This window comes from Marasmius oreades, chromosome 5 (assembly GCF_018924745.1).
Source record: "Marasmius oreades isolate 03SP1 chromosome 5, whole genome shotgun sequence".
In the NCBI taxonomy this organism is placed as follows: domain Eukaryota; kingdom Fungi; phylum Basidiomycota; class Agaricomycetes; order Agaricales; family Marasmiaceae; genus Marasmius; species Marasmius oreades.
The window spans coordinates 2797878-2825158 of record NC_057327.1 but is presented as its reverse complement, the minus strand read 5'-3'; the positions used below and the strand labels follow the sequence as shown (position 1 = coordinate 2825158).

Sequence of the window (27281 nt, the reverse complement as noted above, 5' to 3'; positions counted from 1 at the left end):
GGCTGGTACTGGGGTGCTCGATTACGATGGTACGAATGACCACGACACATGCACAAGGCTTCAGGCCCTTTCGTAGGTTCGATTGCGAGCAGCCCACTAATAATGTGGAATTTCGACCACATACCCTTCCTCGATCCACCTGGCTTCAATCTCGACAAAGTTATCAATCATGTCCAGGAGAGTCTGTCAGTTAAATTATATGAGTGACCAATGTCGATTTCGGTTTCGGAGTCTAAAAACATACCTTCTCGAAGTTTGTGAACTCGTCCTTCCGAAAACCCAATATCATCTCGATCCTCCCATAATCACACTTGAGCTGTTCTTCCTTCAACACAGGCGCATGGCCTGTAATTAACCGACCTTTCAGAAGAGGCCTCTGCTCAGCCAACAGAGAAACTGCACAACTAAGATCGATGACATGGGGGGAGACAAACGTGACCTCTTTCCTCTCCCCGAGAGACGAGGCCAGGGGAGAACGCAGGGCACTGACGTGCACCTTGGCAACATCACGGACGTCGACGTATCGCCCTGTAAATGGATACGACCCGTTGGGAACAAGGAGTTGGTATAAGAATCGGTTTACCCCTGGGAACGCGGGTTTGGGAAGATAGAAGGAGGACGCGAAGGGTCCATATGTGAGAGGAATGCTTACTGCGGTTAACAGATTAGAGTAAGAAACCATAGGAATTCAAACCGAACACTTGCTATAGGTAATATCCAGGTGAGGATGACAGGTGGCCCATTCCCATACGGCCTTTTGTGATATGACCTTGCAGGATTCATAGACGATGAACGGATCCTTGCATCGTATCACCTCTTCACGACTTGATAAGTGCTGCTCTGCAACAAGGAAAGTTCTTTGAGTATAGGTTTACTCATCAGACTTCCTCTATCCGCTCACCAAGCTTTCCTGTTTGAATCATTCCAGTTATGATTATGCGCTGAACACCTGCTCTTTCCGCATGCTTGACAATATTCAAAGTTCCATCCACTGAACCCTGGTCGAAATTCAATACCTATTGAGAGCTGGTCATAAACCTGGAGGCTCACCTTGTAAATTTCCTCTGCGCTTGCGTGCCCGGGCGGTGACGCTAGGTGGATAATTGCTTGGACATCCTTGAACGCTTCAAGCCCTGACGAAGCGATATCAGGAATGTCTATCACTTGAAAGCGCGATTCATCGAATTTGGAGGAATAATACGACTTAAAAAAGTCCGCCTTGGGACCTGGTCGGACTGCACTATAATTCCAGACTGAGATGAGACGAAGGTAGGAGACGAAGGTAGGAGACGACCAGGACTCACCATCGCACACGATATCCTTTGTTCAATAACTCGCCAATAACATGCGACCCTATAAAGCCTGTGCTTCCCGTCACCTACACACACCACTTAGCCAAGAGTAGCATAGCGATCTCAACGCTGAGACTTACGAATATCGTTTGAGCATCCATATCCGTTGACTCTTGAAGGATCGGAGCCTAATATTTATACAGAGCCTCTTCGGAAAATAGTCATGTTGCCTTTGACTGTGACCACCTCGCGGGTCAGTGGAAGCCAGGAAGTTGAATCATACAGTTTACGTATACTAACTCCGCCTTGCAAGTTTCAACAGGAGAATATCATCAACGTGTTAATAAGTACTATTGTACATAAAGACGGCAATAAACATGGAGTATAAGTATGTACGTGTACAACAGTTCGTATCGAACGACAGTTTGCTTGCGAAAAGATAGCCATGGGACGCAGACACAGCATGAGAGGACATAAGGAAAGTCATGGCCATCAATCAGTCATCGTCCCCAAAAACGGAGGCAGGCGGTCTCATAAAGCTTGAAAGTGAGGGTGTAGGCGAAGCCCACCCCAGATATCCACCCAATATCGGGCTAGTACTAGTATTCCCTCGATCCTTCAACGGAGCATCCATAGACATCGCCCTCAACGCTCCTCGTTCTCCACCAGGCGTAGTCGATAAAGGTGGTCTTGTCATCCCTGAAGCAGTAGCTGGTCTCGTCGGAGGGGTAGGGGGACTCGGTGGAACTTGTAATTGTCCCAGTGAAGGAACAGGCGAAAAGAATCCCCTGCTTTCTGAGCGAGGAGAAGAAACGCGTGATTGGTCCGGACTTTGGTGAAGTTGTGGCGACGATGGCACAAGAGGCGTCATAGGTACAAATCCTAAAGGCAGATCTTCGTCCGGCAGTTGAATCGTGATAGGTGTATGTGGAATAGGCGTAGAGGGGCTGAGTAGTCTTATTCCTCGTGTCGCGTCAGAAACGACTTCGTTCGGAAGGGGGATCGGTCTGTTGGCGTCTTCTGGTGTAAGCAGAACTGGGTCGAAGGCAGTCGTGTTCGTTCCCGAGGAGGGGGTTTGTGACTGGGTGATACATGTAAGGGCCAAAATTGAAACTAGATGTGAGTAGGCCAGGAAGAACTCACCGGAGGTTCAACCTCGATGACTGGAGCTGGACTCGAAGTCGAACGTTGAAACCGACTTCTGAGCCACGCAAACCTAAGGGGTGCTGGCCCTCCCCGTTCACCTCCATTGTTTGCAACAGGCTGAGTGACATTTTCAGGCCGTGAGGCCTCAGGAATTGGTGACCTTGCAGACAAATTGGGGTCTGCCCTGCCTTCCGGTCGTTGATTATACGGAGTCGCTTGCCGTGTTTGAGGGAGCATGTTGTTCGCAGCCGCAGCCAATGGAGTAGGCATAATTATATCCCTAGGCTGACGAGGACCCATGCTGACCCGCGGTGTCCTTGGACGGAGGTTGCTTCGTTTTGCTGAAGACGAGCCTGTGTCAGGTTGCGGTGTTGCTGCGGGGGTGGTGCGACGCTAGAGGGATAAAACTTAGCTCAGTCATCGGACACTCAAAATAACTATCAACGATAAATGGTTACGGAGGGAAATAATGAATATAAGTAATGAGGACAAAACAGCAATAAGAGAACGCTAAAGAATATCAACGCACTTCAGGGTTGGGTACATCACTCACTATTTCGTTTCGCCACTGTTCAACCGCTTCCTTTGAGGATGAGGACGTGACACTGGGTGTAGAGGGTCTCTCAGGACCGCTTCTTCTGTCACCGGGCCCTCTGGTTGGCTGTGCAGAGGCCGTATCGTCATTTACTACTCTTAAGCCCAGTTGCGCAGCGGTTTTTCGAGGTGGACTGATGAGTTCGTAGTGTGATATTCGGGATGAGGCTCTCGATATATCAACATCCGGATTACGCGGGGTATCTCCAAAGTCTCTAATGTGCGATGGTGGTGCTCTGGAGCCTTGCGGAGCAGTAGATCTCGATGTGGTAGGTGGAACTGGAATACTCATCTCGTGGGGTGGAGGTAAAGTGATGAATCCGTCGTCATCTCCGACGGGTATAAATCCATCAGGTGGGGCAGTCGAACGAGACCTGAATGAGGCAGCTGCGCTGGAAGGGCGAGGTATCGAGATAGGACGAATAATCTCTGGTGAGTCTGGCGTAGGTGTGCGTGTTTGTGGTTCCACGTTAGGAGGCACCGATGAAGGCGCCGTATTCCGGCGAAGAGTCCGCGGAATCTGGCCTGTGTTAGACGTGGTCCTTCGCCTAACTTCGGTACTAGTATTACGCGACGAAATCGACTGCGACTGTGTTCGTCCACGAGACAGAGACTCGCGCTGTGCAGTTGCTGATGGTGACATTTGGGGCTGTTGCAGCTGAGTACTCGGTACATCTAGCGGGACGGGTGTGGATATTGTTGGTATAGGGAGAGGAGGTACGTGTGGCGCAGCATCGGGGCTACGTGCCGAAGCTTGAGACCTTGAAAAAATCTTCAAGATCCTCTTTCAACAAAGAAAAACCAACGTTTCTAGACCTACCTCGTGGAGTTAGATCGCACCCGGCGAGGGGATGACATCGTCGACTCCTCGCGATTCGTAGTATCGTCGTCGTAGCCTCCGTCCGTATAGTCATCTCCGCGGTCGGACCGATCTCGACTTCCGCGCCTGCGCCTTCGCAAATTGAACAGGTTGGAAATGTTCCCCTCTCTCTGAGCCCTCTCGTACCCTTCTTTGAATCCTAGATCCCAGCCTTCATCCCAGCCTATTCTTATCCGTTTCTCCTCCTCCAGCATCCGGACTTGATTCCGCAGCTTCGTGGCATCTGAGTCTGCTCGGGTTCTTTGACGATCAAGTTCGTGCAAGAGTTCATTGGCACGATCAATTTCCTTCCGCGCTAGTTCAAGCTGCATTTTATGGAGTCGAAGACTTTCTTGCGTGGAGTATAGTTCGCTTTGAATATCGAGTTTCTCTTTGTACATCGATCCAAAGCGTTTGAGTAGTTCTTCTTGGTCAGATTCGAGGGTCGTAACGCGGTTCGTAGCATTATTCAACCGTTCGTTTGCTAACAGCAGAAGTGCTGATACCGATCGAGATGAGTGACGCGAGTGAGAATCGGACTGCAGCGGTACGTTGCTATCTCTTCCCTTATCGGATTTCCTGAATAGTCGAGACTGTGAGTGGGAAAGACGAACCCCCCGTCTCGTGCTGGAAGCTTGAGCAGAGTTACCAACATTTTGGGTCTGTCGGTCAGATACAGACGAGGTGGGGGAACCTAGTTCCGACTCATGGACGTTGGGAGGGTAAGCAGCACTAAGGGATGGATATGAGCGACTAAACACGTCAGGGATGTGTATTTTCGTACGGATGATCGTCATTATGCTCCATTTTGTCGAGACGTAGTCTTTTTGCCTGCGAAGATTTACGAAGAGTTGAGTGCAGGGGGGAAGCTGCCACTGAAGCTGGGGGACGTGACTGAGGGCGTTGTACAGCCAGACGTATATAGTCGAGATCAAAAGCCTCGTGCTCTTGGGGAGGGATACATGGCGAAGGATAGTGCCATTCCTGATCGCTGGAGAGAGATGAGATGAAAGGAAAAGGAACCCTAGGAAAGATTAGAACATTGGTTACACGTGTTAGCTGCATGTAGAAGTACGCTGGTCACAGCCATAACTGAAGGAAGTCGCTGTAACGTGTATTGTTCCCAGAACACTCTAACACATCCCATGCGACCTACACGCACCCCTTGATCCGTCAATTACAGAGTCCGTGATTTCACTGCGAGCCTTGATCTGAACAGGCAACGGGACTGTACGAGAGACGCAGGCAAACGACAGTATCTCTTGAAAATAATGAGGGTTCAAAATAGAGTCGAAGATCAAGAAGATGGTGTTCTTGATCTTCGACTGATAAGTCTTCGGAGATGAAAATGAAAACTCGTGGGAGTTTCGACTCGGCCCGCCCCGGAACACGGCCCGTTTTACAAGACGGGTGGGCCACCAAAATATTAATTCCGAGATAAGGGCTGAGGCACGAGGATCTTATCAGTGGATAAGATAGCGACTATGAAGCGATACTTTGGCCGCGCGTCGTCTTTCTCGTGCTCTCCATCGCCTTCTCCAGTCTTTTTTTTCTCGTCCCGCCCTCCTTCCCCTACAAGCACCTCTTTCTCCTCTAGCGCTGGGTACCACAGCTGCCGTCCAGATCTCTCGGCTTTTTGGCACCCGAGCGCTCAGGTTTGGCCCTAGCCCACTTTGGGGGCTTTTTCTTCCCGACGTGTTTGCTTTCCCAGAACGCGTCTTTTCACGTGTCCTTCACGTGCCCCCAAAAAGTGTCCTTGGCCTAGCCTCCGGCGACCCACTAAACTGAGATATAGCTAGACATAGAAAACAGTGATATAGCAAGAACTATCTATTCACTTCTCACTCTTGCTATACACTTTTCCTTCTCCCTTATTTCTCTCCTGAGCAGAAGCAAGGAGACTATCTTATTCAACACCTTCGTCCTTTGCCGCCTACTAGTCCAAATGCACATATCCGTACCTCTGCCTCCGGTTTGGACCACACTTCAATAGAAACAGCCATCCCTTCTTGGGGCTATCTCCTATACGATTTGTGACGCCAAAGAGAACCATGCCTTTTTCGCTGACTCAATAGATCATACACTCTGTCAAGCGGTCCCATGAGCTTTGCGGCGGCACGATGCTTGTTGAAAACTAAAACCCTCCCCCAAACTTCCTCATCAGTATGCCAAGAGAGCAGGTCGTTCTGGTTCCGCATCACGCTCGCATTTGGTCGCGAAAATTCCAATGCTCTGAACCCAAGTATTTATATCCGCATCCGTTTTGATCCCACTAGTAAGTACCGTGCTTCCATAAGTTCGTCAAACCATAACTACCCGGCTCCCTTTAATCATCTCAGGAATTTCGCCTCCGTCGGAACACCAAAGGTTTTTCGACATTCTTCATACAATTTACCTAATTCATCCGCGCCCTTTTTACCACTACTGCTCGGAACAGCGCCACCTTTGGAACTACATTTAGACTGGCTATCATTTAAAAGTGGAGGCTAAAGAGTCAACTGTCCAGATCACGACACCCACTTCCAATGGACCACAACCACCATCTGGACGGTTACATGACTGGGAGCAGTGGCTCAGACTCTCACCATGACTTGCCCTCGTTACCCCCGGCAAAGTCGTCTGCCCATGACCTCAAGCAGGTCACCAACTCGTTTACGATGCAAGACCCTCGACTGGAGTCGGTCACTGCCAAGAGCTCAAAGGTTGATGTTGGGTATCCCGAAGGAGGGCCGGAGGCCACCAGAACAACTCTTGGTGCTTTCTTGATCCTGTTCGTTCAGTTCGGACTAATGAACTCGTTTGGAGTGTTTGAGGCGCAGTAAGGATTCCTCACCTTGTGTTCATCTTGATTATTGCTCACGATATGGCCTTGAGATACTCAACGGTCAACTTGAAATCAAAATCGCCATCGGAAATAGCATGGATTGGGACTTTCCAGTTCTTCATGTTTTTCTTCAGTGTAAGCCGTTCCGTGTTCTCCCGCTTGCATTGAATATCAATTCAATCGAGTTCTAGGGCGCGTTTGTTGGCCGTTTGTTTGATTCATTTGGAGCCAAACCTCTGCTCTTTCCCGGGATTGTGCTACTCGTCCTATCACTAATAGCGACATCGTATTGTTACGATTACTACCAATTTTTCCTGGCCCAGGGTTTTCTTTTCGGCATCGGGGCTTCATTAACTTTCTAGTACGTGTGCTTCGCCTTGTCCGATAGGAAAGATAGTTTATACTTTCGCTTTTGTTTCTCCGATCAATAGTCCCGCTCTTAGTTCCCTAACTCATTGGTACGAGCGAAAACGAGGCAGAATCATGGGATTGGTGACAGCTGGTCAGTTTCACTTACTTACCTCGCAGCGGATGTAACGTGTTTTTCTGATACTAACGTAGGGTCCTCACTTGGAGGTGTGGTGTTTCCGATAGCTCTCAACAAACTCATCCCTGCAGTTGGTTTCCCAATGGTACGGCCTTGATTTACATGGTTGTTCCCTGAAACGCAAGACTTAACGGTGACATCGCAGGCCATCAGAATCGTTGCATGTATAGCAGCAGGGATTTTACTACCAGCCGGACTCCTCATTCGAACTCGCCTTCCTCGACGGCCATTCAACGGAGACGTCTCTTCTCTAGTCGACCTAGATGGCTTCAAGGACCTCGGATACGTCCTCTTTCTTGCGGCTTCCGTCCTCACGATGCTTGGAAGTGAGTTTACGGGTTCTCGTACAGCTCAACCTCCAGACACTAAATTACCATCATCCAGCATACAATCCTTATATATTTGTCACAGTCTATTCCCAATCTCGGCATTTCGACCCAGTTATTACTACGTACATCCTTTCTATCTTGAACGCGGGGTCCTTCTTTGGGCGCCTTATCCCTGGTATACTGGGAGACAAACTGGGATTGTGAGTCACTATGAGACTAGGTTTTTTCTCGTGTCTGAAATGGCCAATTAGCTTCAACATCCTCTCTATCGCTCTGGCAATAGCAGGGCCGGTCTTATTCTGCTGGTTGGCAGTTTCTTCTGCTGCAGGATACGTGGTATGGACGGTTTTCTACGGGTTTTTTAGTGGCGCATTCATTGCTGTACGTTTTCCCTTTACCCTCCGTACTGTACCTCGATCTGATGTGTTTGCCCCGCCAGTTATTACCTGCTTGCATCGGAAAATTTACTCCTGACCCAACGAAATACGGTGGTCGTGCCGGTATGGTATTCGCATTCGTTGGTCTAGCTGTATTGTGCGGTCCTCCCAGTGCAGGTGCCCTCATCGCTCGCGATCACGGAAGTTTTACCGAAATGATCGTTTATTCAGGAGTGATGTGTGTTGCCGGTGCAGCGCTTTATTGGGCCGCACGATTCAAAGCTACCAAAGGGGAACTTTTCATCAAATTTTGAACCACGAGAAGAGGCGCGGGGTTGGCGCGGGGAGGTAAGGTGCTAAGTACTAGGGACTTCTACGCCAACCTCGTGGACTGTACAGTACTGTTTTTGTCTATTTTTCTATGCTCGCTTCACTTGTATGAATTCTTGATTCAGTTCGACCTTGTCTGGAGTGTCCCATTTTTTGATTCGTTCATCAATCTTATTCTATACGCACCTAGCCACATACACGTGCCGGATTATACCGTACTTTATCCCCAACTCGTAACGATCTTATGGTTACTTAGTGTCAAATAAGCCTTTACGAAGTCGCGCAAATGAACACGTCTTTTCGTGCGTTTCGGAAGAGTTTAGAGAGATGCTGGAAAGTTCTCCGAAATGATCGTGGTGGTGTATACGAAGGTAGCCTCAGGGCACCATAGTATGAGGCGTCGGAGACTTGTGGACGAAAATAAACTTTGTTACGGACGTTTAGAGACTCCAGCCTCAAGTTTCACCATGCGGACTTGAGTGTAAAACGGTTTGTTATTGCTGCGAACGGAGTGAGCATTATTCAATCGCCCGAGGACTGCGACTACGACGCTCTTCCGCGATTCACCTCTTTTGCCCATTCCCTCATAGTTATCATGTTGCACCGCATCAACATTCCCAACTATCATCACACTTCAACTCCAGGAGGAACTTGTCGCGCCGCTGAAGGTTTTACGCAAGTGCGACATAGTCGTTTCCTACCTATGCCTAATACCAGACTCAAATGCGAATACGACGTGGGGCGGAAGACATTTTGTCTATGCATTCACTGTTCGAAAACTCCTAGCGCATCTGCCGCCTCTTCATCCGAATTAGAAGATACATGCACGGACGATGCAGAAGAAGTGGAGAAGGAATGTAGTAAGGAGGAATACAAGGAACTATCTCGGATAGCGAACGAGAAGATCGGAGTTCAGAGGAAGTTGCGTTCATTCACGATAACGCCAGGCACGATAATATTTTAGAATGGGTATACTAATAAGGAGTGTACAGACGCTGCCGACAACGTGATGCTTAGGCAGGAGGAAGAGCGAGCCAAGCGAGAGACACTGGCGACAGAAATCAAAGGCGACGACTTGCCATTGAAGATGTCTAGACTTTGCTACACTCGCTAACAGCGGCGTCTTGGACCGTGGATTTGTTTGTAAGTACATTTGTTGGACGTGTCTGGTCGGTGTTTCAAGTTTGGTTGGGGAAAGGGTGGGGTCCAAGTTCGGAGTGGCCCTAATTAACCATCCACTTTGTATTATTCTCAAGGTCCGGCGGATATGTAGTCCGAATCGGTATCGCTACATAGCTTGAATCCTTCGGTTTCATCTACCCAGGTTTCGTTTTCCTCATATTCCTCATATTCGAAAGATTTCAAAGACATCGACTTTGTTTGATCCCATTCCCATTAGCTTCGTGCTGTGCTAGGTTTTATACGGAGAGAATGCACTTGCATATCGAGTGTGATTCCTAACCACCGTAAAGACGTCAGTTCTTTCGACCGTCGCTGTCGACGTCTCTGCCCGAGGTGCCGACCTCTGGTTGGCGAGTATTGCAGGAGTCTTGTTCGGAAGCTTCCGGATGCGGAGGGTTGTAAATGGCAAAATAGCGGACTACGCAATGATATGAATCCATTGGGAGGTGAATTGCTCGACCGATGGGGCTTATGGGACGCCCTACCTGGCATGCTACCTGACCGATAAGTTTTGGAAACTGAGTATGCAGATTGAGTAGTTCGGCCTCCTAGGAAGGGAGAGCGATGAGTTGGGCCTTGCGTAGCGCAAGAGAGCCAGGACTACCCACCTTGTACTCAAAAAGTGTGCAATTTTGCTCTATCTCCCGCAAACTTCGACCATCGCGCAACTTCAGAACCACAAATTCCACTACTGCTGTAATTGCGTCTTCGGGCAGAACTCGACGCCGACTATCGACACGCAGATGTGCCTCTGCACCAAAGCAGGCCATATCCTCGCTGAATTGCACACCATTCGGAGATTCTGGGTCGCATGCAAAGACGATGAAGTGGAATGGCGCAGTACCTTTGCGCTTCCCGTACCGCTCCCTTATCACAGGTATCGAAGAGTTGATGTTGAGTTGCAAAGGGATGTGAGGTAGCGTTCGTCGGCAGCTGCCGAAGGCTTACTTAATTCGATTCAGCGATCGAGCGAATCGTCGTCGACAGCCTGCACGACATGACTTATACCTGTTCTTGTCTTGCCACACTCTTGAGCTTCGCTTGGGCCTCAAATCTGTTCGTCTCAGACAAAACAGTGACCCCGGTCATGAACGTTACGCAAACCATCTGTCCAAAGAGCAAGTCGGAGAACTTGTCGCTCCACACACCAACACCGTTTCTACAGTATGGTAGAAGAATGGTTGGCTCATCACGGCTATCGAGGGTCTGCAGCTTCTCCGCCGGGTGATTGGGTTACCATCCAGCTGCCAGATAAGGATGCCGAGAGGATGTTGAACGCGGTTTATACCATCACCTTCGAAAGATACTGTTCAACGCTCTCTTTCGTACTCTCTTCCCCGTGATCTTCTCGGACATGTCGATACCGTTTCTCCTACCACGTACTTTGGAACATTCAAGAACATGCGTGCGACGTCGTTCTTGATGTCTGATGGGGATTTGCATCCTGATGCTGTACCCCCAACGACCTGCAATAGGAGAATTACCCCAGATTGCTTGAAGACCTTGTGCGACGTACATCTCCCTAGTTTCGCTACTTTTTCTGTTTGCTTCCTTACGCTTCGAATGCCGCTAACCATACCCAACAAACTTCCAGTCGGAAATCTCTCGACTTTGCTGGTGACCTTAACGAGTTTGTCAATCGGGCTGATTTGCCGGTCAGCTTGCTTTCCAGATTTGAGTTCCCTTGACAGCTTACCTGCTTTTAGACGTTAGACAATTGGTTCCAGCACGGGCAGGCACCAATTTTACTACTGTCAGCCTCAATGGTGGTGATGACCAGAGCATTCCTGGCGTCCAGTACACTGTTGGGATTTCTGCTCCCATTCCCAAACACTTACTACAGGTGAAAACCACGCTTCTTATCATTTTCGAGCGAGCAAGTCTCGATACACTCCCATCCAGCACCAGCACCAGCCTCGAGTTTCACCATGCGGACGAGGCACCACCGTCGAGACTTGAGAAGGTAGAACTGGAGTGAGTCTTGTAGCAATGCTCAATTCCAGAACTCTTCGGAGTTGGCTTCCCGAATGAGTCGTATCTCGCTTCAAACCCCCAATACTCGAGTTGCATCTAAGAAGCCAAGTTCGACTCCAATATTTGGCAAAACTCGTGTCATTGTCGATTTCATACCTCTTCGGTCTCTTAGCTAAAGGTCATAGGATCCGCGGAACAGTTGGATTGGCACAGTAGTACAAACAGAAGGTGGATAAGTGGTACCGGTGTGCGGAGTACTAACTGCTGAGAAAAAGTGTGAATTAAGTTGTTCAAAAACAAGAGACGAAGAGGCGGTTTTCAGACAAGATATAATGATTCCGGATAGACAGTATCTTCAGAAGCCGAAGCTTCAGTAGAGGGAGTCTGTTTTGACATCAAGTAGAGGGGAAGGAGGGAAAGGACCGGGAAATCAGAGAATGCTCACCTAGAACACATTACCGGTTCTTGAAGTAATCCAAGAGAACATTCAAGCCCTCACTCTCAACACCGTAGTCCTTCACGACGACGCAGCTGCAGCCAACGATCTTGCGGGGGTTGCCCTCTCTGTCAATCTTGCAGAGCCCAGCCCAAGTACCGAGGATCTTAGCATCACCGACTTTGATCAGGTTAATTTTGTGCTCGGCACAGAGCGCTTCAATGAGCTTAATGTACTCCGCCTCCGTGCAGGTCTCGACGAGGACACAAAGGTGAGCCTGGCGCTTGTCCAGGGCCTTGGCGCATTCTCGGAGACCGCGAGCGAGACCGTCGTGGACAAGGGCGTTTTTCAGAACTTGCTGCCAAGGGTGAGATTTAGCGAGATATATCCCTCGAAGATTCGATATCGTACTTACCTGCAAAGCATCTTCAACAGAAAGCTTGCCCTTGGGAGCCTCAGCCGCGACCTCGACCTCAGGGGCCTCAACAGGAATGTCATCTCCAGCGTTAGACATCCTAAGACCATTCGTTGTAAGCACTCAAAAGTTCTTCATCATATTGAGAGCTGCGCACTTTTGAAATTTGTGTTCAGAAATTTACAATTGGGAACTTTGGCGATGTCTTCGTCCGCTCTCGTCGATGTGAGGAAAAAATTAAGGTTCAGACCATCGCACGCATTTACCTCAAATTCAAACTCCGCTCGGTGAATGCCAGCGACTGGCGTTAATCATACAATTTTACTACATTGATATCACTCCAGTACATAGTACACGTACCTCTCGAGGTTTTCAGACACTATCTATCTATCTGGCTCAGTAGTGGAAGCACCTGCCTTGCTCGCCAGTCCTGCGGCTTTGCCATCTGGAATACGGATGAATTCGAGCCTTCCATCCTCTTTGTTCTCTCCATCCAGAATGAAGTACCCTCTCCGCTCAAACTGAAGGTAATCACCCTTTTTTAGATCCTTGACGTTAGCATCTGCGAGTGCAGCCTCCCTGAACTCTGTAACGGGTGTAATGAAGTCCTTCAAGTTATCGTTCTCCTCGAGCTTCTTTTTGGTGATCAAATAGTCGTAATCGAGCAGTGTAACGGGGGTAAGAGGATGTTCGGGTGTAGATTGGGAAAGCCAGGTGATTTTCTTTTTGGTCTTTTTGAAGTCGCCCTCGAGGTGGAGGTCCAGCTCGATAGACATTACTCGACCGGATGCATCGACCACTTTTGACCTAACGAAGGCATTGCCCCAGTCCATGAGCGTGATCTGAAACGAGTTTGCGGGGCTTTTCAATGCGAAATATGAGAAACATCATACCTCCTCCTGGTCGTCAAAAGAAACAGCGTCCTCTTGATCGATGAGGATCGTTGACGTGTATATAGTCTTCTTCTCTCCAACATCAGGATTTTTCTTGTGTTTTGGGAGGGTCTTGACCTCTGGGCTTGACGGTCCACCTTTGACAGTCACGGGAACCCTGAGTGAACGTTTCGTTAAACTGGAAGAGGTTCGATATTCGGAGAAAATTACTTCTTGTTCTCCAAGATAGCCCAATGCCGAGGAGCGATGGGATCGATAGCCTTTTTATTCAGTGCCCAGATAGAGTCCCATTCAAGCGAGACGATGGCCTGCGAAGGGCCTTGCAACAGCATGAATTGTCTCAAGGCCTCTACGGTGAGACCACGGCGACGAATACCCCTGACAGTCGGGAATCGTGGGTCATTCCATCCACGGACAAGACCATTATTGACAAATTCGTGGAGTTTTCGCTTCGAAAGGAGTGTATAGATAAAGTTAAGGCGACTAACACCTGTGTCAACAAACTGTCATCAGAGTCTGAGCTCACGAGTACCTGAAATCCCAGATGTTGACTTTTCTCAATCCTAAAGCATCCGTCATCCACCAGTATTGAGGGTTTCGATCGCGATACTCGTTGGTCCTGAGAGCATGTGTTACGCCCTCAAGTGAGTCTACGACGGGACAGGCGAAATCATATGTTGGATAAATCTTCCATTTGTCACTGAAAGTAGATGAGTTTTATTTCCTGAATCCACTGTAGCAATATCCACTCACCCAGTACGGTGATGAGGTAGAGGATTACATCTGTAGATGACAGGATCTCTCAACGCCTTGTTCGGATCGTCTACACTCATCTTCGCCCGAAGACACCACCGAAGGCCCTCGTCAGATCCTGTCTTCATCTCCGCAAAATGTTTGAGATTATCCTCAATGTTGTCATTACGATGAACAGAGGCAATTCCCTCTCGTCGCTCAAATTGCATCTGTTTACGACATGAATCGGATAAGCTTTTCGTCATTGCCGAGATGATTGACAGAAAACCTACCTTTTCTCGCTCCGTGTCGTCTGTGTAGGCTTTTCCGGACTGGATCAATTTGACCGCAAGCTCATATAATTGATCGAAGTAGTCAGAGGTGTGGGTGACCACGTCGCCTTTTATCTCCAGAAGGGCGAGATCTTCCAGTATTGTCACCTCAAATTCAGACTGGTAGAATAAAAATGAGATTCAAACAGGCGGTATCAGAAACGACCTACTCTCTCCTTCGACGGGTTAGTGTCATCAAACCGAATTATGAGTTTTCCTTCGTACATATTCGCAAAGTACTGATTCAGCATCGCGGCTTTTGCATGGCCAATGTGAAGATAACCGCTGGGTTCTGGCGGAAAACGTGTCACAACCTGTCCCTTCTTCGCTCCTTCCAGTCCGAGAGCAAATCCCGCAGCTACTTTGGTTGACCGAGCTTTGTTTGCTTTCGCTGCCGTGAGACTTGCAAGAGCTGATTGAGTGGATTCGAGGGACTCGAGATAAGACGACCATCTTGAAAGATGGACGTGCTTTCCATTTTTCAGTAGACCGGTAATCCTCACACTTGCTAAATGAATCTATTCAGAACATAGTGACTCAGATAAAAGCCAACCAGAACGGTCTGACCTTTGACTGTCCCCCAGACAATCCAATCAGCTGTGGTGATATCATGGCCATTAAGAAATGTTCTCCACGCTAGATGGTCGTCAAGGGAGTCCAAGGTAGTCATGATCTCGGGCACAGCAGTAGTTTTAGACAAGGATTTTGCCAACGCGAAGAACGAGGCCGCCTGGATACATGCATCTCAGTTGAGGGAGTGGGAGCTGTGCTGCATATCGCAGATAAATTACCTTGGCGCTATCTTCAGCCAGACCTCCAGCTTTTCCTAGAGCGTGAACGATGTCCTCCTCTTCATCGATATTCGATCCATTCATGAGGCGAAGAGTAGGTTTGATGACTTCTTCATCGTACGTGACTTCTACCCTCGCTGTGTAGGAAGCAGTTGCAAGGGCGGAGTATGGAAAAGGAGAAAGCTTCGATGATAAGAAAAGGGTGCCTGATGCCATGAAAGAGACAGATGAAAGAGAGGAAACTGGCAAAATCTGACTGTGCTATATTTTGATAAGACGTAAATGGCAAACTAAATCAGGCTAATCTTTTGTCACATTGAGTCACACTCACAGTACTGGGAACCCCGGGCCGGGCCCTTTGAATCATGATCGCCAACGTTGAATATCGTCTTCCGACGAATGTGAAGCCTACACACTATGAACTCGTGGTCCGCACTGACCTCGACAAGCTCGTATTTGACGGTTTTGTGAAAGTATGGTGCGTGGTGAGAATGCTTTCACGTTGAGTTGACACCAATTCAAATTCTTAGCCTCGATGTCGATGAAAACACGGATACCATCATTCTCAACTCCAGTGGCCTACAACTCAGAACAGCTTCTGTCACTTGTATCACTTCTAACGACTCTTCCGTTACTGAAATAGAGCATACCGTTTACGACAAAGAGAAACGTGTCGCATTCAAATTCCCGAAAGAGTTCCACACTGGATCCAAATTACAGCTCCGGGTTGGTTTTTCTGGGGTGTTGCTAGATAATCTTGTTGGGTACTACAGGTCCTCATGGGAACTCGAGGGAAAAACCAAGTACTACGCTCTCACACAGTTTGCAGTACGTTTCTTCCACAAGTACATTTATGTTGACTGATTTAACGCCGCTACACCCTTCCAGCCAATCGATGCCCGACGCGGGTTCCCGTGTTGGGATGAACCTCAGCTCAAAGCCACGTTCGCTATCACTTTAGTCTCGAAATCAAGCACGACAAATCTTAGTAACATGCCCGTACTCGATGAGAAGACCTTCTCGATTCAAGACTACTCGGAAATCGGGGAAGCCTTCCAGGACCTTGACTCTCAGTGGAAGGTTACTCGTTTCGAAACCACTCCTCCGATGTCCTCCTACATTGTTGCATATGCGAATGGGGAATTCTCTCACCTGGAAACATCTGCGAAGATGCCATTAAGTGGCAGAACAATCCCTCTTCGAATGTATGGTAGGTGCGTCCAAGTTGTGGGTTTGAATACTCGGTCATTTGCCTTCCAGCTACTCCGGATCTTATTCACCAAGCACAATTTGCACTTGAACTCAAGTCCAAGGTTCTTCCCTTGTGCGAGAAGATATTCGATGTGGAATATCCGCTTCCCAAGTTGGATACTCTCGTCGTAAGTTATTTATGCCGTTCATCAGAGTTGTGCTTGTTCAATCACTACTATTACAGGTCAGCGATTTCGGAGGTGCCATGGAGAACTGGGGACTCATAACGGGACGTATTAGGTCATTCCTACTTGACCCAAATAGTGTGGATATGTGGGCGAAAAAAATAGTCATCAAAATTCACAGTCATGAGATCTCCCATATGTGGTGAGCGGTTTCCCCAATCCAGTGGCACCTCTCGTCCAGTCTGACCGTTACTAGGTTCGGAAACATTACGACTATGAAATGGTGGGATTACTTGTATCTCAACGAAGGTGAGATCTTACACGAATGTCAACCGTACGAGTTTTCATTCAACCCTCGATATAGGTTTCGCTACTTTGGTATGTGCAGTTGCTCTATCGCAACTTGCTGGCGATGACATCCCATCTTATGGAAAACAATAGATGGGTGAAGTGATTGTTCCAGGTAAGTAAATTGATTACACCATCATGTCACCCTAGTGGACCTTGAAATTTCCCAGATGAGTGCGTCGATGCTTGATCCATATTCAGATGAACACCAGCAACTCGCGATTCCCAGAATATATCCAGAACTGAAGGCCAATACCGAATTCATCAACCGACACCTCGTTCCTGCAATGGTGCTGGATGCGAAATTGTCATCACATCCCATCGAGGTCTCTTGTCCTGATCCGGATCTCATACGTATGTTTTGAACCTCTTCTCATTGCCTCTAAGATGTTTCTAACTCGACTTTCAGTTCAAGTACGCACTAGTTTCTTTTGTTGCCGTTTGGTCGATTGTTGACTTGAAATCAGATTTTTGATGTTCTATCATTCTCAAAAGCTGCTTCAGGTGAATAATTAGGGAACCGCGATATTCGATCTCTTATTAGTGAATTCTGTTAGTTCTGCGTATGTTGGCAACGTACGTGGGGAAGGAACAGTTTTTACGGGGCGTCTCGATTTATCTCAAGAATCATCTGTATGGAAGCACCACCACTCGCGATTTGTGGGATGGGATCAGCGAAGTTACAGGTGCTATTAAAGCCACTGTCGTCCCGATACTTGATTGTTAATATTGAGGGTTGGAGGGTTGGACATTACAACTCTCATGGACAGCTGGATTACAAAAGTACGCCGAATCAAGCACCACACTGTCCTGGAGGATTGAAATGATATCTTTACCCAGACAGGCTTCCCTGTTTTGATCGTCAAAGAAGTAGAGGGAGGCATCCACGTTCGACAGGAACGGTTGCTTGAAACAGGGCTTGCTGAAGACCAGGATAATGAAACGATCTGGTAAATGTTCTGGTATGTATGTTCTCTATGAGAATCTGATTTCACCCGCGCCTTGGTTACAGGAACGTTCCTCTTAGTATCTTGACTGTTCAAGACGATGGAACGCCTTCAATTGACAACTCTCTGGTACTGGATGAACGTGAAAGGATATATCCCCTGGACACCTCGCGGTCGTACAAGCTGAATGCGGGAACTAACGGTGTTTGTGAGACAACTGGGAATACTATGACACAAAGTGCTTTACTGAAGGAGAATTTCAATCCTAGACCGAGTTCTATACACAGAAGAACGGGTGAAGAAGATCGCCAGTGAACTTTCTAAACCGAATTCTGCATTCAGTGTTGAAGATTGTTTGGGTTTGATCGCTGACGCCTTAGCTTTGTCAAAGGCATCTTTGATGAAGTTGAGCGATGCACTTACCCTTATTGGCGCGATGCGAGGTGAAATGGAGTGTGAGTCATTTTACGTTACTTGGACTTTCATTACTCACTTTCTGTGAAGTCTATATTTGGTCATGTATTTCAGCTGGCCTCAACGACATAACGTCCATTTGGTGGGAAGACGCTGAAATTCGCGAAAAATTGAAGGCTTTCCGTCGTGTAGGTCGTTCCAGCGTTCGCTGTTGAGGAATTATGCTCATGTGTCCGCTTCTAGTCGCTATTTTCTCCCCTCGTTAAACGGCTTGGCTACGTTTACTCCAGTACGGACTCACCGGACGTTACGCAGTTGCGTACGTGTGCTATAGAGCAGTGTGCACTTGCGGGCGATATCAGGTCGATTTTTGATGTTTAAGTGGTCCGCACTTGATTGGCGACTAATTTCTCGACAGTGTGGTAGATGAACTCAAAAGTCGATTCCGGTATTACATGGATTACGGGGATGACTCTAGAATACCTCCCGATCTTCAGAAGGCAACGTTCATTGCAGTTCGTACTGATTGTCTTTTTTTCCCAACTTATCCTGATCCTGAATGTAAGGCCGTCACGTATGGTGGACATGCTGAGTGAGTTACCAACTGAGTAAATCAGTCTGGGAATATCCGGTCACGACTCTATTTTCAGATATCGTGCTGTTAACAAGATCTTGGATAAACCCAAGACCTCAAGCACAAGAGTTTCAGCAATGTGAGTTGGCGAACATTACATTGGTGGTTTTCAGGGAACTGAGAGGTTTAGTTACGCTTTAACGTCAACGCGAGATGTGGCCCTTATTAAGGAAGGACTGCAATTCATGTTGTCGGGGGCAAACGACTCGGATGTCCCATATTTCTTCCTTGGATTCAATGGGAATGGCGACGCGCGGAAACCAATGATTGATTTCTTTCAACAGAACTACGATGAGGTAGGCATCTTCCCTCGTTGTTTTCGGCAGTCATTGATCGACGTTTTCTAAGCTATACGAGCGTTTCATCCACACATATTACTTCAGATTAATCATCGAGGTGCGTCGTATAAGACGGGTGTTTGATAGCCTTCTTATAACATTCCAGTATGCTTTCTCTGGTATGACGAAGGCGAGCGACTTGAACGATCTTGTCCAGTTTTTTGATGTGAGTGTGCATTTTGGAATGATTCACGAATTCAACAAGCGATACGGTTCATAGAACAAGGAGACTACGAAGTACTCTATGGCACTGGCACAGAGCCTTGATAGTATAAGGGGCAGAATCGCGTTCATTGAGGTGCGGCTCGATGATTCATCGACATCCTTGACACGCAAATCTGATCGTTGGACATGTAGCGCTCAAGTGAGGATTTGGAGAAGTGGCTGGCGGGAAGGAAGTAAATACACTGCAAAGAGGGGTTTCGATCGGTAACCTTGCCGCGTGTATTTGTATGAACCGACTTGAGTACTTGTTCTTCTTCCAGGTTCTTTGCTAGCGAGGAAAATTTGCCGACTCTAACTTCAAGTGGTGTTGAGTGCTCCACTCATGCGTTGGCAACGTCACATTGAGGCTCAACCGTTTTCTGAGTTCTGAGTTCCACGAGCGCAGATAGCACGTCCGATCTGCTGACTTTTTCGGATCAGATACCTCTTTTGGTACATCCCGGATCAGACGATCCGTACCGCACAAGCATGATATACACGGTCCCGCCAACGCCTAATCATCGCTGTACGCTAACATACTTTCCCGAAAAAATACAAGCCTTCAAGAATTCCAATGCATCTTGTTTAGTTTCAAGTGTCGATGTGTGTCGTTAAACGTTCGCCATGCCCTCTAGTATTCCCTTCTGCATCCTCTACACAAATAGTAAAGGAGCCAGTTATCCGTTGCTCATGGTGTCCTGTGACCCTTCCTCATTGCGGCAATTCTAGAAGTGCCCTGTTTCTCAACTTCGCTTTGAGTGTGAGTGTTGCCACTTGCATAACCCCCTTTCTCCTACTCATTCGGTTGACCGTCTCTCCCGCAGCTCTTTCAAAGTTCATGTATTCCAGACGCCGCAGACCGGCCTGCTAGTATATCCGAGGACGCGTTGCGAGCACTTCTATCAGTGGATGGATGGAGTAGGGATGCGCATAGATGGCGTGGCTTGGTCTCTCACGTCCACGCCCAAGTATTACACCCGATATCACTATCCGCATGATCATCAAGACGAGAACTTTCATCAAGATGAGATATTACGGGGTTGATATCGGTCTGATGAAAGCTGAGAAGTGATCTCATGCAGTATGCGGTATGTGGTATGTTATGTGCTATACAGTTACAGTGCGTTCGACGAACACTAATCATCGGATGACCGGTGCTCAGTATAAAGGGAATGTACTAGCCGCATATCATGATCATCTAGTTCTGTGAAGACTTGAGATCTGGGAAGATATCCTGAAATACAAAAGCGCCGTTTTTCAAAATTTCACCCATCTTTATGACCCTCCCAGCTTTGTATATGATGTCAGCGGACGGACAAAAGCTGGTCTCTTACTGGGAAAAAAACGACGTTGTTCTGGTGAGTCTGCAATGTTTCCTTTCAGATGATCGGTACTGAGATTGCAGTAGTTCGTTGAATGTCAGTTTCGGAAGAGTGCATTATATGAAGCGACTAACCTCAATGTACAGACGCTGGTCTCGTCGTTCTAGTACGTGTCGCCTGCGCATGCTTGCCATATATTACTACTACTTCCGTATTCATCAGGTATATGAATACTTCCTTACACTGGGTATATCTGTCCTTTGCTTTGCTCTGCGCATTGCCAATACAACCATTCCATTCTCAATCTTGCTCCTACTTCAGGTCCCGAGGTTTCTTTTGTTTGGAGCAGAGGTCCATGGAATCTCGGCAAGGTCTTGTTTTTTCTCATTCGATACTCGACATTTGTCTCTACCAGCCTGGTATTCTATGGTCTGTGCGCCACATTCTTCCCGCTCACCTAGCTTATGGCGGTCTTTTATTGCCCTAGTGAACACGTCCCGGTCCATTTCCCTCCCAACATGTCCATTCTGGCTGGACGCTGGATTGTGTGAGCGAATCGTGACTTTTCTTTCTGTACTGGTGCTAACTCTCACGTCCTTTCAAAAAGACGGAAATATTTTTGTCGTTATCCTAGTTGAATGTTCGTGGATTCCAAAGTTAGCCGTCAAGAACAACTAACACAATGTTTGCAAGTCATACTTGGGTTGAGAGTATGGGCACTTTGGGGAAGAAGCAAGAGGGTCGCCATATGTCTAATGGCCACGTTCTTCGGTTTAACAGCCTTTGGCCTGTATAAGGTCATTACAATACGGGAAACGCAGACCAGTAAGACCTAACAAACATTTTCCCGCTAGAGCTAACCGACTACCAGCTTTTAGCATTGAATACTTCCGAATATCAGGACAGTGCCCGCCACGATTCAGCGGTGTCGATGGGCTTTCTGGCAGCAACGCCCTAACCTCCGGTTTCATAATCCTTGTGCTATATGAATTGGGTATGTGTCCACTTGTGCTTTACCAAGATTGTGGATTTGGATCTTGAGCTTCATTCCCAGTCGTCCTCATTTTGACCTTGCTAAAAGCCTCCAATCAAGGCTGTAAGTAGATACTACAATTCAGGACGAGTAGTCGCTCATTTTCCTCAGGGCTGGGACCTCATGGCTCCGAATCACGTTTTATCAATGGGTTCCTCTCGCAAGGTCATTATTTTCAACTGTTAAAATATTCGGCACTGATACAATGTTTCTCTAGGAGTGGCTTACAATTGCTTGATATTGGGTAAGCGTTTATCACCCGGCGAAGTCAAGAACCTCGTAAACCCTCCCATGTCAGTGGGCTCTACGATCAATATAATCGCTAGATATAAGCTACCCGTAAGTAAATACCGCCTAATGCTATTTAAGGTATACTGATATCTTCCTGTAGTCTGCATACGTCAATCTGTTTACAGAGTAAGTCGTCTAGGTAGACACCCTGAATCGCCCTGGTCTAATTTACTGGACAGTCTTCAGCCCGTAATTCACACCGTGTTAACATCTCGGATGATGTTCTATCTCAGAAAGAATGCTTTTGACCACGAAACCCCCGCCAGCGATATATTGACGGGAATAGTTGGATTTAATCCCAGCCTTCCACTCGTACGTCCGCCAACGGAGTCGTGTCCACAAATGAGTGTTTTGGATCTAGGGAGCCCGCTCGGTGTTTGGGAGCACACAAATTGGAAACAGGAGGATTCCGTATAAAAGTTTCGGATATTGGTATTGGTCCGGGAGTGACCCTTTTCGTGTAGGTTAGGTTAGAGTAGGAAGCCTGTAGATAGTATCAGGAGCAGGACTTGAGAGATTATCGGAAGAGTCGGTCTGACCCTCCATGATCCCGAATTTCGCGACAGGGCTCGACGCATAAGTAGCAACGTTCCACGGTGACACCCCGAGTGAATATAGGCTAAGAAACAGATGGAGTACTTACAGTCTATCCTTCCGTCAGTCCTAATCCAACTCAATGTACGAGCCGGTGTAGATAACGTGGGCAAGTTGAAGCGCTTAGCTTCATGAATTTTTCTGCTGCACGGCCATGCCTGTCTAGTCCCCAACTTCGAGTCTTCGTCAATCCGTTGCGTTTTCCCAAGAATTATGGCACGAAAATATTGCCTACAAGGTCCTTTCAGACGGCGACCGCGCCGTGGCGGCATTGCCGAAGGATTTGGTCAGAAAAGCAACACCATACGATTTCGGGCATAGGACCTTCTTCTCGTGATCTCATGGCGACCACTACATCTCCTGGCGACTATCGCCTTCCGACCAATGTCAAGCCCAGTCATTACGATATCACTATTCGTACCGACCTTGACAAGCTTGTTTTCGATGGATTTGTGAAAATTAGGTGTGCCGCGGTCAAACCTCGCCTTGTTTCGGGCCAGCAATAATATTGATTTCTAGTCTTGACATCGAGGAAAACACGAATAGTATTACCCTCAATTCAAACGACCTCACACTTGGGAAAGCTACCGTAACATCCGATGCTCTTAAAGGCTCATCAGTCGTCGAGACCAAACAGATCGTCGACCATGAGCAGAAGCGCGTTGCGTTCCAGTTCCCGACTGAGTTCACCGCTGGAACCAAAGCATTGTTAGATCTTAGCTTCTCCGGTCAATTGAAGGACAATATGGTTGGTTACTACAGATCTGCCTGGGAGCACGAAGGGAAGACCAAGCACTACGCTCTAACGCAGTTCGAGGTATGCTTCTCTTTTGAATTCATTGATGCTTATCGATCCTGAACAATCAAAAGCCCACGGACGCTCGAAGAGCATTTCCGTGCTGGGATGAACCCCAACTAAAGGCGACATTTTCTATCACCCTGATCTCTAAAGTCAACACAACAAACATCAGTAACATGCCTGCAAAAGAGGAGAAGACGTTCTCCGCTCAAGATCACGCAGATTTGAAGGAGAAATTGCAGTCTCTTGATTCTGAATGGAAGGTCACTCGCTATGAAACCACTCCTCCAATGTCTTCATACATTGTTGCCTTTGCCAACGGCGAGTTCTCTCATCTTGAAACATCCGTTAAAATGCCTTTGAGCGGCAAAACTATTCCCCTTCGTATCTATGGTAAGAATACCGTGATTTCTTCTCCTAAACCACCAACTCACGACTCGAGTATAGCTACTTCCGACGTTATTCACCAGGCACAGTTCGCACTTGATGTTAAAGCTAAAGTCCTGCCGATTTACGAAAAGGTTTTTGACGTGGAATACCCTCTTCCGAAACTGGATACTCTTGTCGTACGTTTTCACAACCACCCATCAGCGAACTGAGTGTGCTCAATTGCCGAAAGGCTAGTGATTTCGATGCTGGTGCCATGGAAAATTGGGGTCTTATCACCGGCCGCACTAGATCGTTCCTACTTGACCCCAATCGAGCTGACTTGATGGCAAGGAAATTAGTAATCTATATTCAAAGTCATGAAGTAGCACATATGTGGTATGTATACGTGCTGATCGATCATAGTCAACAACGTCTCATGCATCTGCAGGTTCGGAAACATTACCACTATGAAATGGTGGGATTATCTCTATCTGAACGAAGGTCTGGCTTTCAATTCTCAACATCCTTGTTGCATATGACTGAACATTACGAGCAGGATTTGCCACCTTGGTATGTTCCCTGTTCAGTTCGTAATGCAGTAATGGTCTTATTGGTTGCTCTAGATGGGTGAGGTTATCATTCCAGGTACGTAGTCTGAATCTTGACCTTTAGCGAGTATACTGACGTGCCACAGACAAGTACATCGTTCGTTTCCACAAAGAAATAAGCTAACGGAATATGTCAGGGCGTACCCAGAATTCAAAGCCAACTCCGAGTTTATTAACGGACACCTTGCGTCTGCATTTGCACTCGACGCAAAACTATCCTCGCATCCTATCGAGGTCTCTTGTCCTAATGCCGACTATATCGGTAAGTTTTCGAATTCAATGCCGTTCGTGAATACTGCTCACGCTTGAATTCAAATGTGTCTAGGCCAGGTATTCCGTTTCGCCTTTTATATCGATCCACCGAGTCTTACTCTACGAACAGATCTTCGATGCTCTTTCATACTCAAAAGCTGGATCAGGTGATGCTGAATAAATGGCACTGGCTAATATCTGAACTAATACAATGTTTAGTTCTCCGTATGTTGGCGGCTCATGTTGGCACGGATCGGTTCCTGCATGGAGTTTCGATTTACCTTAAAAATCACCTTTACGGAAACAGTACTACCCGCGATTTGTGGGAGGGAATCAGCAGATCCACAGGCCAAGATATACTCGCCTTGATGGATAACTGGATTACCAAGGTGTGTCTAGATTTGAATGGGGAATGAAAAATATCCTCTCAACAACTAGGTTGGGTTCCCGGTCTTGACTGTAACCGAAACGGATTCTGGCATCAAAGTTCGCCAGGATCGTTTCCTCGAAACAGGTATAGCTGAAGGCAAAGATAATGAAACCATCTGGTATGCGAGTTGATGAACATCCGGTGCCGTCCTTGATACGTGTGCTTTCCATAGGAACGTCCCTCTCAGTATTTTGTCTGTCAAAGCGGACGGGAAAGCTTCTATCGACAATTCTGCAGTTCTAGACGTTCGTGAGAAGACCTATTCCTTGGATACTTCCAAACCATTCAAGCTGAACGCTGGCACCAATGGAGTTTGTGAGTTGTTCCGGTTCTCGCAACTGACGACGCTGAATGGCAACCCAACAATAGACCGCGTCCTCTACAGCGAAGAAAGATACAAAAAGATTGCTAGTGAACTTTCCAAACCGGATACACCTTTCAGTTTGGAAGATCGCCTTGGATTGATCAGTGACTCCTTTGCCTTGTCAAAGGCTGCACTAACAAAATTGAGCGATGCGTTCACGCTCATTGATGCACTACGTGATGAGAAAGAATGTGAGTCGCTCGGTATTTCGTGTTACACTCTATTTGACGCTCACTTCTATGTCGAAGATCTCGCTTGGTCAGGTATCTCGGCGCGCCTTGGTGAAATTTCGTCCGTTTGGTGGGAACACCCCGAAATTCGTGACTGTTTGGATACCTTCCGTCGTGTAGGTCATCGAATCTTGTGTTATTAATCTGAATGGAGCCCATCTGATCCTCTTTATAGTCTCTGTTTACTCCGCTAGTTGAACGACTTGGCTATACTTACTCCGATTCCGACTCTACCGACATCACACAGCTGCGTACATGTGCCATCGAACATGCTGTCTCTGCCGGAGAAACAAGGTGAGGTTCGGCATAACGTTAAGCAACCTTTCTCCTAACGTGTTTACGTTGCTATAGTGTGGTTGAGGAACTCAAAAGCCGATTCAAATACTTTGTGGACAACGATGATGACTCCAAAATCCCTCCAGATCTCCAGAGAGCAACGTTCATAGCGGTCAGTCGGAGTCTCTCAAACATTGGGCTGTTTCTGATCTGTTTGAATTCAGGCAGTCAGATACGGCGGAAGAGCTGAGTGAGGCCGCCTCTGTGCCTTTGATAGGGGGCTTTTCTTTCTGATTTTCTTTCTAGGTTTGACGCTGCTAAGAAGATCTTCGATAAACCAGGGACCCCTAGTGCAAGAGTTGCCGCAATGTGAGTCCACAGGATCAGTCCGATGTCACCTGGTTATTAAAGTGAATCTCAGTGCCGCTATGACCGCCACGCAGGATGAAAGGCTCATGCAGGAAGTCATGCAATTGACCAAATCTGGCTCACGAGACCAAGACGTCGTCTACTTCTTCCGTGGATTGACCACAAACAGGAAAGCTAGGCGATTGACTACGGAGTTCCTCAAGGAGAATTACAACGAGGTTTGTCAGCAACCGGTTTATTTATGATTAATTCTGATCCTTTGCGGTAGTTTTACAAGCGATTCTCCGAAACTTACACCCTCAAGTACCTGATCCAAGTGAGCCTACACTTCGTACTTGTCTACTCGGTCTTGACGTCCTGGTCTTCTAGGAATCTTTCTCTGTCCTGACGACTGAGAAAGACCTCAACGACACTCTTGCGTTCTTTGATGTGAGTGGAGGCTCTGAATTGGCTGTGTCTCGAACGTTAACCCTGTCCCGCGTTTTCAGGGCAAGGAGTCATCTAGGTTCTCTCTAGCGTTGGCCCAAAGTCTCGATAGCATCCGAGCCAGGATCGCCTATATAAAGGTAGGACCTTGTCCCTGATCTTGTGCGAGCCTCTTAACTAAAAAAGTACAGCATTCCACTGAGGATTTGGAGAAGTGGCTCAAGGAAAGGAAGTAGATATTAATTCCCAATAAATCTGTACTATCTCGAGTGGACGGCGGATACTCAGTCGATTTTTCTTAAAATTGCCACCAGACCTCTGATATAGGTATAGGTATAGGTATGAATTACATCCCCTTCGGACCCAGTGGATGCCAGCTGGACATACTGATGGTACCTCCCTTACTCAATCCCCCAGCGCAAATTACACTAGTCGCGTTCAAAGTTGAAACAGCTGCTTTGTAAGTCTGTAAGTCGGCCCAGTTGTAAGTGCCAAACAACTGAAAAGGGAAGGTGATTAGTAAGACTGCCGCGCGACACATTTGAGCTTTGCGTGAGCTCCCCCCACCCTCCACTGCTTGCTGGGACTAAAGGAACACTAAGTT

At 47.5% G+C, this 27281-nt stretch overlaps 10 protein-coding genes across 12 annotated transcripts; 5 read left to right on the top strand and 5 right to left on the bottom strand.

Moving 5' to 3' along the window:
- Nucleotides 1–96: 96 nt before the first annotated feature.
- On the bottom strand, nt 97–1453 carry E1B28_009082 (uncharacterized protein; the record flags this gene model as incomplete). Its single annotated transcript, XM_043153941.1, has 7 exons — nt 97–183; nt 245–651; nt 706–840; nt 902–998; nt 1051–1240; nt 1305–1378; nt 1433–1453. The coding sequence occupies 7 exons, from the start codon at nt 1451–1453 to the stop codon at nt 97–99; spliced, it is 1011 nt and encodes a 336-aa protein (XP_043009227.1).
- A 155-nt stretch (nt 1454–1608) lies between these two features.
- Nucleotides 1609–5207, bottom strand: E1B28_009081 (uncharacterized protein). Of its 3 annotated transcripts, XM_043153939.1 has the most exons (6): nt 4676–5207; nt 4545–4623; nt 3853–4470; nt 2968–3793; nt 2436–2831; nt 1609–2373 (listed from the first exon to the last, which is right to left on the bottom strand). In XM_043153939.1, coding segments are annotated over exons 2-6 (2427 nt in total). In that variant the 5' UTR covers nt 4547–4623; nt 4676–5207; the 3' UTR covers nt 1609–1788. The 3 variants fall into 3 exon arrangements, with proteins under 3 accessions (XP_043009225.1, XP_043009224.1, XP_043009226.1); XM_043153938.1 differs by having other exon boundaries at nt 2992–3793; nt 3853–4623; XM_043153940.1 differs by having other exon boundaries at nt 2436–3793; nt 3853–4623.
- A 517-nt stretch (nt 5208–5724) lies between these two features.
- E1B28_009080 (uncharacterized protein) lies at nt 5725–8583 on the top strand. Its single transcript, XM_043153937.1, has 9 exons — nt 5725–6709; nt 6766–6850; nt 6907–7076; nt 7147–7217; nt 7277–7347; nt 7408–7588; nt 7647–7791; nt 7843–7972; nt 8031–8583. The coding sequence occupies exons 1-9, from the start codon at nt 6417–6419 to the stop codon at nt 8280–8282; spliced, it is 1398 nt and encodes a 465-aa protein (XP_043009223.1). The 5' UTR covers nt 5725–6416; the 3' UTR covers nt 8283–8583.
- Nucleotides 8584–8867: 284 nt separating this feature from the next.
- On the bottom strand, nt 8868–10417 carry E1B28_009079 (uncharacterized protein). The gene is made up of 3 exons (XM_043153936.1): nt 10325–10417; nt 10089–10257; nt 8868–10028 (listed from the first exon to the last, which is right to left on the bottom strand). The coding sequence occupies exons 2-3, from the start codon at nt 10248–10250 to the stop codon at nt 9774–9776; spliced, it is 417 nt and encodes a 138-aa protein (XP_043009222.1). The 5' UTR covers nt 10251–10257; nt 10325–10417; the 3' UTR covers nt 8868–9773.
- A 464-nt stretch (nt 10418–10881) lies between these two features.
- On the top strand, nt 10882–11458 carry E1B28_009078 (uncharacterized protein; the record flags this gene model as incomplete). Its single annotated transcript, XM_043153935.1, has 2 exons — nt 10882–11135; nt 11194–11458. The coding sequence occupies 2 exons, from the start codon at nt 10882–10884 to the stop codon at nt 11456–11458; spliced, it is 519 nt and encodes a 172-aa protein (XP_043009221.1).
- A 173-nt stretch (nt 11459–11631) lies between these two features.
- On the bottom strand, nt 11632–12532 carry RPS12 (40S ribosomal protein S12). The gene is made up of 4 exons (XM_043153934.1): nt 12463–12532; nt 12306–12405; nt 11900–12248; nt 11632–11715 (listed from the first exon to the last, which is right to left on the bottom strand). Exons 2-3 carry the CDS (start codon nt 12402–12404, stop codon nt 11910–11912), a joined length of 438 nt encoding a protein of 145 aa, XP_043009220.1. The 5' UTR covers nt 12405; nt 12463–12532; the 3' UTR covers nt 11632–11715; nt 11900–11909.
- Nucleotides 12533–12588: 56 nt separating this feature from the next.
- E1B28_009076 (uncharacterized protein) lies at nt 12589–15353 on the bottom strand. The gene is made up of 9 exons (XM_043153933.1): nt 15054–15353; nt 14830–14992; nt 14433–14770; nt 14224–14382; nt 13952–14160; nt 13731–13898; nt 13409–13681; nt 13199–13355; nt 12589–13147 (listed from the first exon to the last, which is right to left on the bottom strand). The coding sequence occupies exons 1-9, from the start codon at nt 15267–15269 to the stop codon at nt 12689–12691; spliced, it is 2142 nt and encodes a 713-aa protein (XP_043009219.1). The 5' UTR covers nt 15270–15353; the 3' UTR covers nt 12589–12688.
- Nucleotides 15354–15411: 58 nt separating this feature from the next.
- Nucleotides 15412–19624, top strand: E1B28_009075 (uncharacterized protein). The gene is made up of 27 exons (XM_043153932.1): nt 15412–15531; nt 15584–15881; nt 15942–16263; nt 16314–16432; nt 16489–16631; nt 16686–16738; nt 16794–16807; nt 16871–16892; nt 16948–16951; nt 17007–17131; nt 17187–17191; nt 17245–17281; nt 17335–17463; nt 17520–17560; nt 17618–17727; nt 17790–17932; nt 17994–18179; nt 18229–18326; nt 18382–18500; nt 18557–18653; nt 18705–18730; nt 18789–18851; nt 18903–19068; nt 19121–19168; nt 19217–19276; nt 19331–19408; nt 19468–19624. Exons 1-27 carry the CDS (start codon nt 15419–15421, stop codon nt 19510–19512), a joined length of 2664 nt encoding a protein of 887 aa, XP_043009218.1. The 5' UTR covers nt 15412–15418; the 3' UTR covers nt 19513–19624.
- Nucleotides 19625–20862: 1238 nt separating this feature from the next.
- On the top strand, nt 20863–22377 carry E1B28_009074 (uncharacterized protein; the record flags this gene model as incomplete). The annotated part of the gene is made up of 11 exons (XM_043153931.1): nt 20863–20883; nt 20958–21183; nt 21244–21276; nt 21330–21461; nt 21508–21630; nt 21691–21732; nt 21781–21834; nt 21887–21913; nt 21968–22008; nt 22061–22086; nt 22140–22377. The coding sequence occupies 11 exons, from the start codon at nt 20863–20865 to the stop codon at nt 22375–22377; spliced, it is 963 nt and encodes a 320-aa protein (XP_043009217.1).
- Nucleotides 22378–22700: 323 nt separating this feature from the next.
- Nucleotides 22701–27067, top strand: E1B28_009073 (uncharacterized protein). The gene is made up of 22 exons (XM_043153930.1): nt 22701–23017; nt 23074–23371; nt 23425–23746; nt 23801–23919; nt 23973–24118; nt 24171–24250; nt 24468–24592; nt 24713–24749; nt 24802–24971; nt 25021–25130; nt 25185–25327; nt 25382–25567; nt 25625–25722; nt 25782–25900; nt 25958–26054; nt 26107–26132; nt 26189–26251; nt 26304–26469; nt 26520–26567; nt 26621–26680; nt 26740–26817; nt 26869–27067. The coding sequence occupies exons 1-22, from the start codon at nt 22896–22898 to the stop codon at nt 26911–26913; spliced, it is 2658 nt and encodes an 885-aa protein (XP_043009216.1). The 5' UTR covers nt 22701–22895; the 3' UTR covers nt 26914–27067.
- The last annotated feature ends 214 nt before the right edge of the window (nt 27068–27281 follow it).

Excerpts from the sequence above, each read along its gene's own strand:
- E1B28_009076 (XM_043153933.1), bottom strand. The coding sequence starts at position 15,269 with ATGGCATCAGGCACCCTTTTCTTATCATCGAAGCTTTCTCCTTTTCCA. Across the intron at positions 14,383-14,432 it reads CTAACCCGTCGAAGGAGAGA|TCTGAATTTGAGGTGACAAT; the intron begins GTAGGTCGTTTC and ends TTATTCTACCAG. Across the intron at positions 14,161-14,223 it reads ACGACACGGAGCGAGAAAAG|ATGCAATTTGAGCGACGAGA; the intron begins GTAGGTTTTCTG and ends TGTCGTAAACAG.
- E1B28_009080 (XM_043153937.1), top strand. The coding sequence starts at position 6,417 with ATGGACCACAACCACCATCTGGACGGTTACATGACTGGGAGCAGTGGC. Across the intron at positions 7,218-7,276 it reads CATGGGATTGGTGACAGCTG|GGTCCTCACTTGGAGGTGTG; the intron begins GTCAGTTTCACT and ends ATACTAACGTAG. Across the intron at positions 7,973-8,030 it reads TTAGTGGCGCATTCATTGCT|TTATTACCTGCTTGCATCGG; the intron begins GTACGTTTTCCC and ends TTGCCCCGCCAG.
- E1B28_009075 (XM_043153932.1), top strand. The coding sequence starts at position 15,419 with ATGATCGCCAACGTTGAATATCGTCTTCCGACGAATGTGAAGCCTACA. Across the intron at positions 15,532-15,583 it reads GACGGTTTTGTGAAAGTATG|CCTCGATGTCGATGAAAACA; the intron begins GTGCGTGGTGAG and ends TCAAATTCTTAG. Across the intron at positions 17,728-17,789 it reads CAGGATAATGAAACGATCTG|GAACGTTCCTCTTAGTATCT; the intron begins GTAAATGTTCTG and ends CCTTGGTTACAG.
- E1B28_009073 (XM_043153930.1), top strand. The coding sequence starts at position 22,896 with ATGGCGACCACTACATCTCCTGGCGACTATCGCCTTCCGACCAATGTC. Across the intron at positions 25,901-25,957 it reads GTCTCTGCCGGAGAAACAAG|TGTGGTTGAGGAACTCAAAA; the intron begins GTGAGGTTCGGC and ends ACGTTGCTATAG. Across the intron at positions 26,133-26,188 it reads AGATACGGCGGAAGAGCTGA|GTTTGACGCTGCTAAGAAGA; the intron begins GTGAGGCCGCCT and ends TTTTCTTTCTAG.
- RPS12 (XM_043153934.1), bottom strand. The coding sequence starts at position 12,404 with ATGTCTAACGCTGGAGATGACATTCCTGTTGAGGCCCCTGAGGTCGAG. Across the intron at positions 12,249-12,305 it reads CTGTTGAAGATGCTTTGCAG|CAAGTTCTGAAAAACGCCCT; the intron begins GTAAGTACGATA and ends CACCCTTGGCAG.
- E1B28_009081 (XM_043153938.1), bottom strand. The coding sequence starts at position 4,956 with ATGCAGCTAACACGTGTAACCAATGTTCTAATCTTTCCTAGGGTTCCT. Across the intron at positions 4,624-4,675 it reads GAGCATAATGACGATCATCC|TGCTGCTTACCCTCCCAACG; the intron begins GTACGAAAATAC and ends TCCATCCCTTAG. Across the intron at positions 2,832-2,991 it reads AACAGTGGCGAAACGAAATA|CGTCGCACCACCCCCGCAGC; the intron begins GTGAGTGATGTA and ends TTATCCCTCTAG.
- E1B28_009079 (XM_043153936.1), bottom strand. The coding sequence starts at position 10,250 with ATGGCCTGCTTTGGTGCAGAGGCACATCTGCGTGTCGATAGTCGGCGT. Across the intron at positions 10,029-10,088 it reads GCACACTTTTTGAGTACAAG|GAGGCCGAACTACTCAATCT; the intron begins GTGGGTAGTCCT and ends CTCCCTTCCTAG.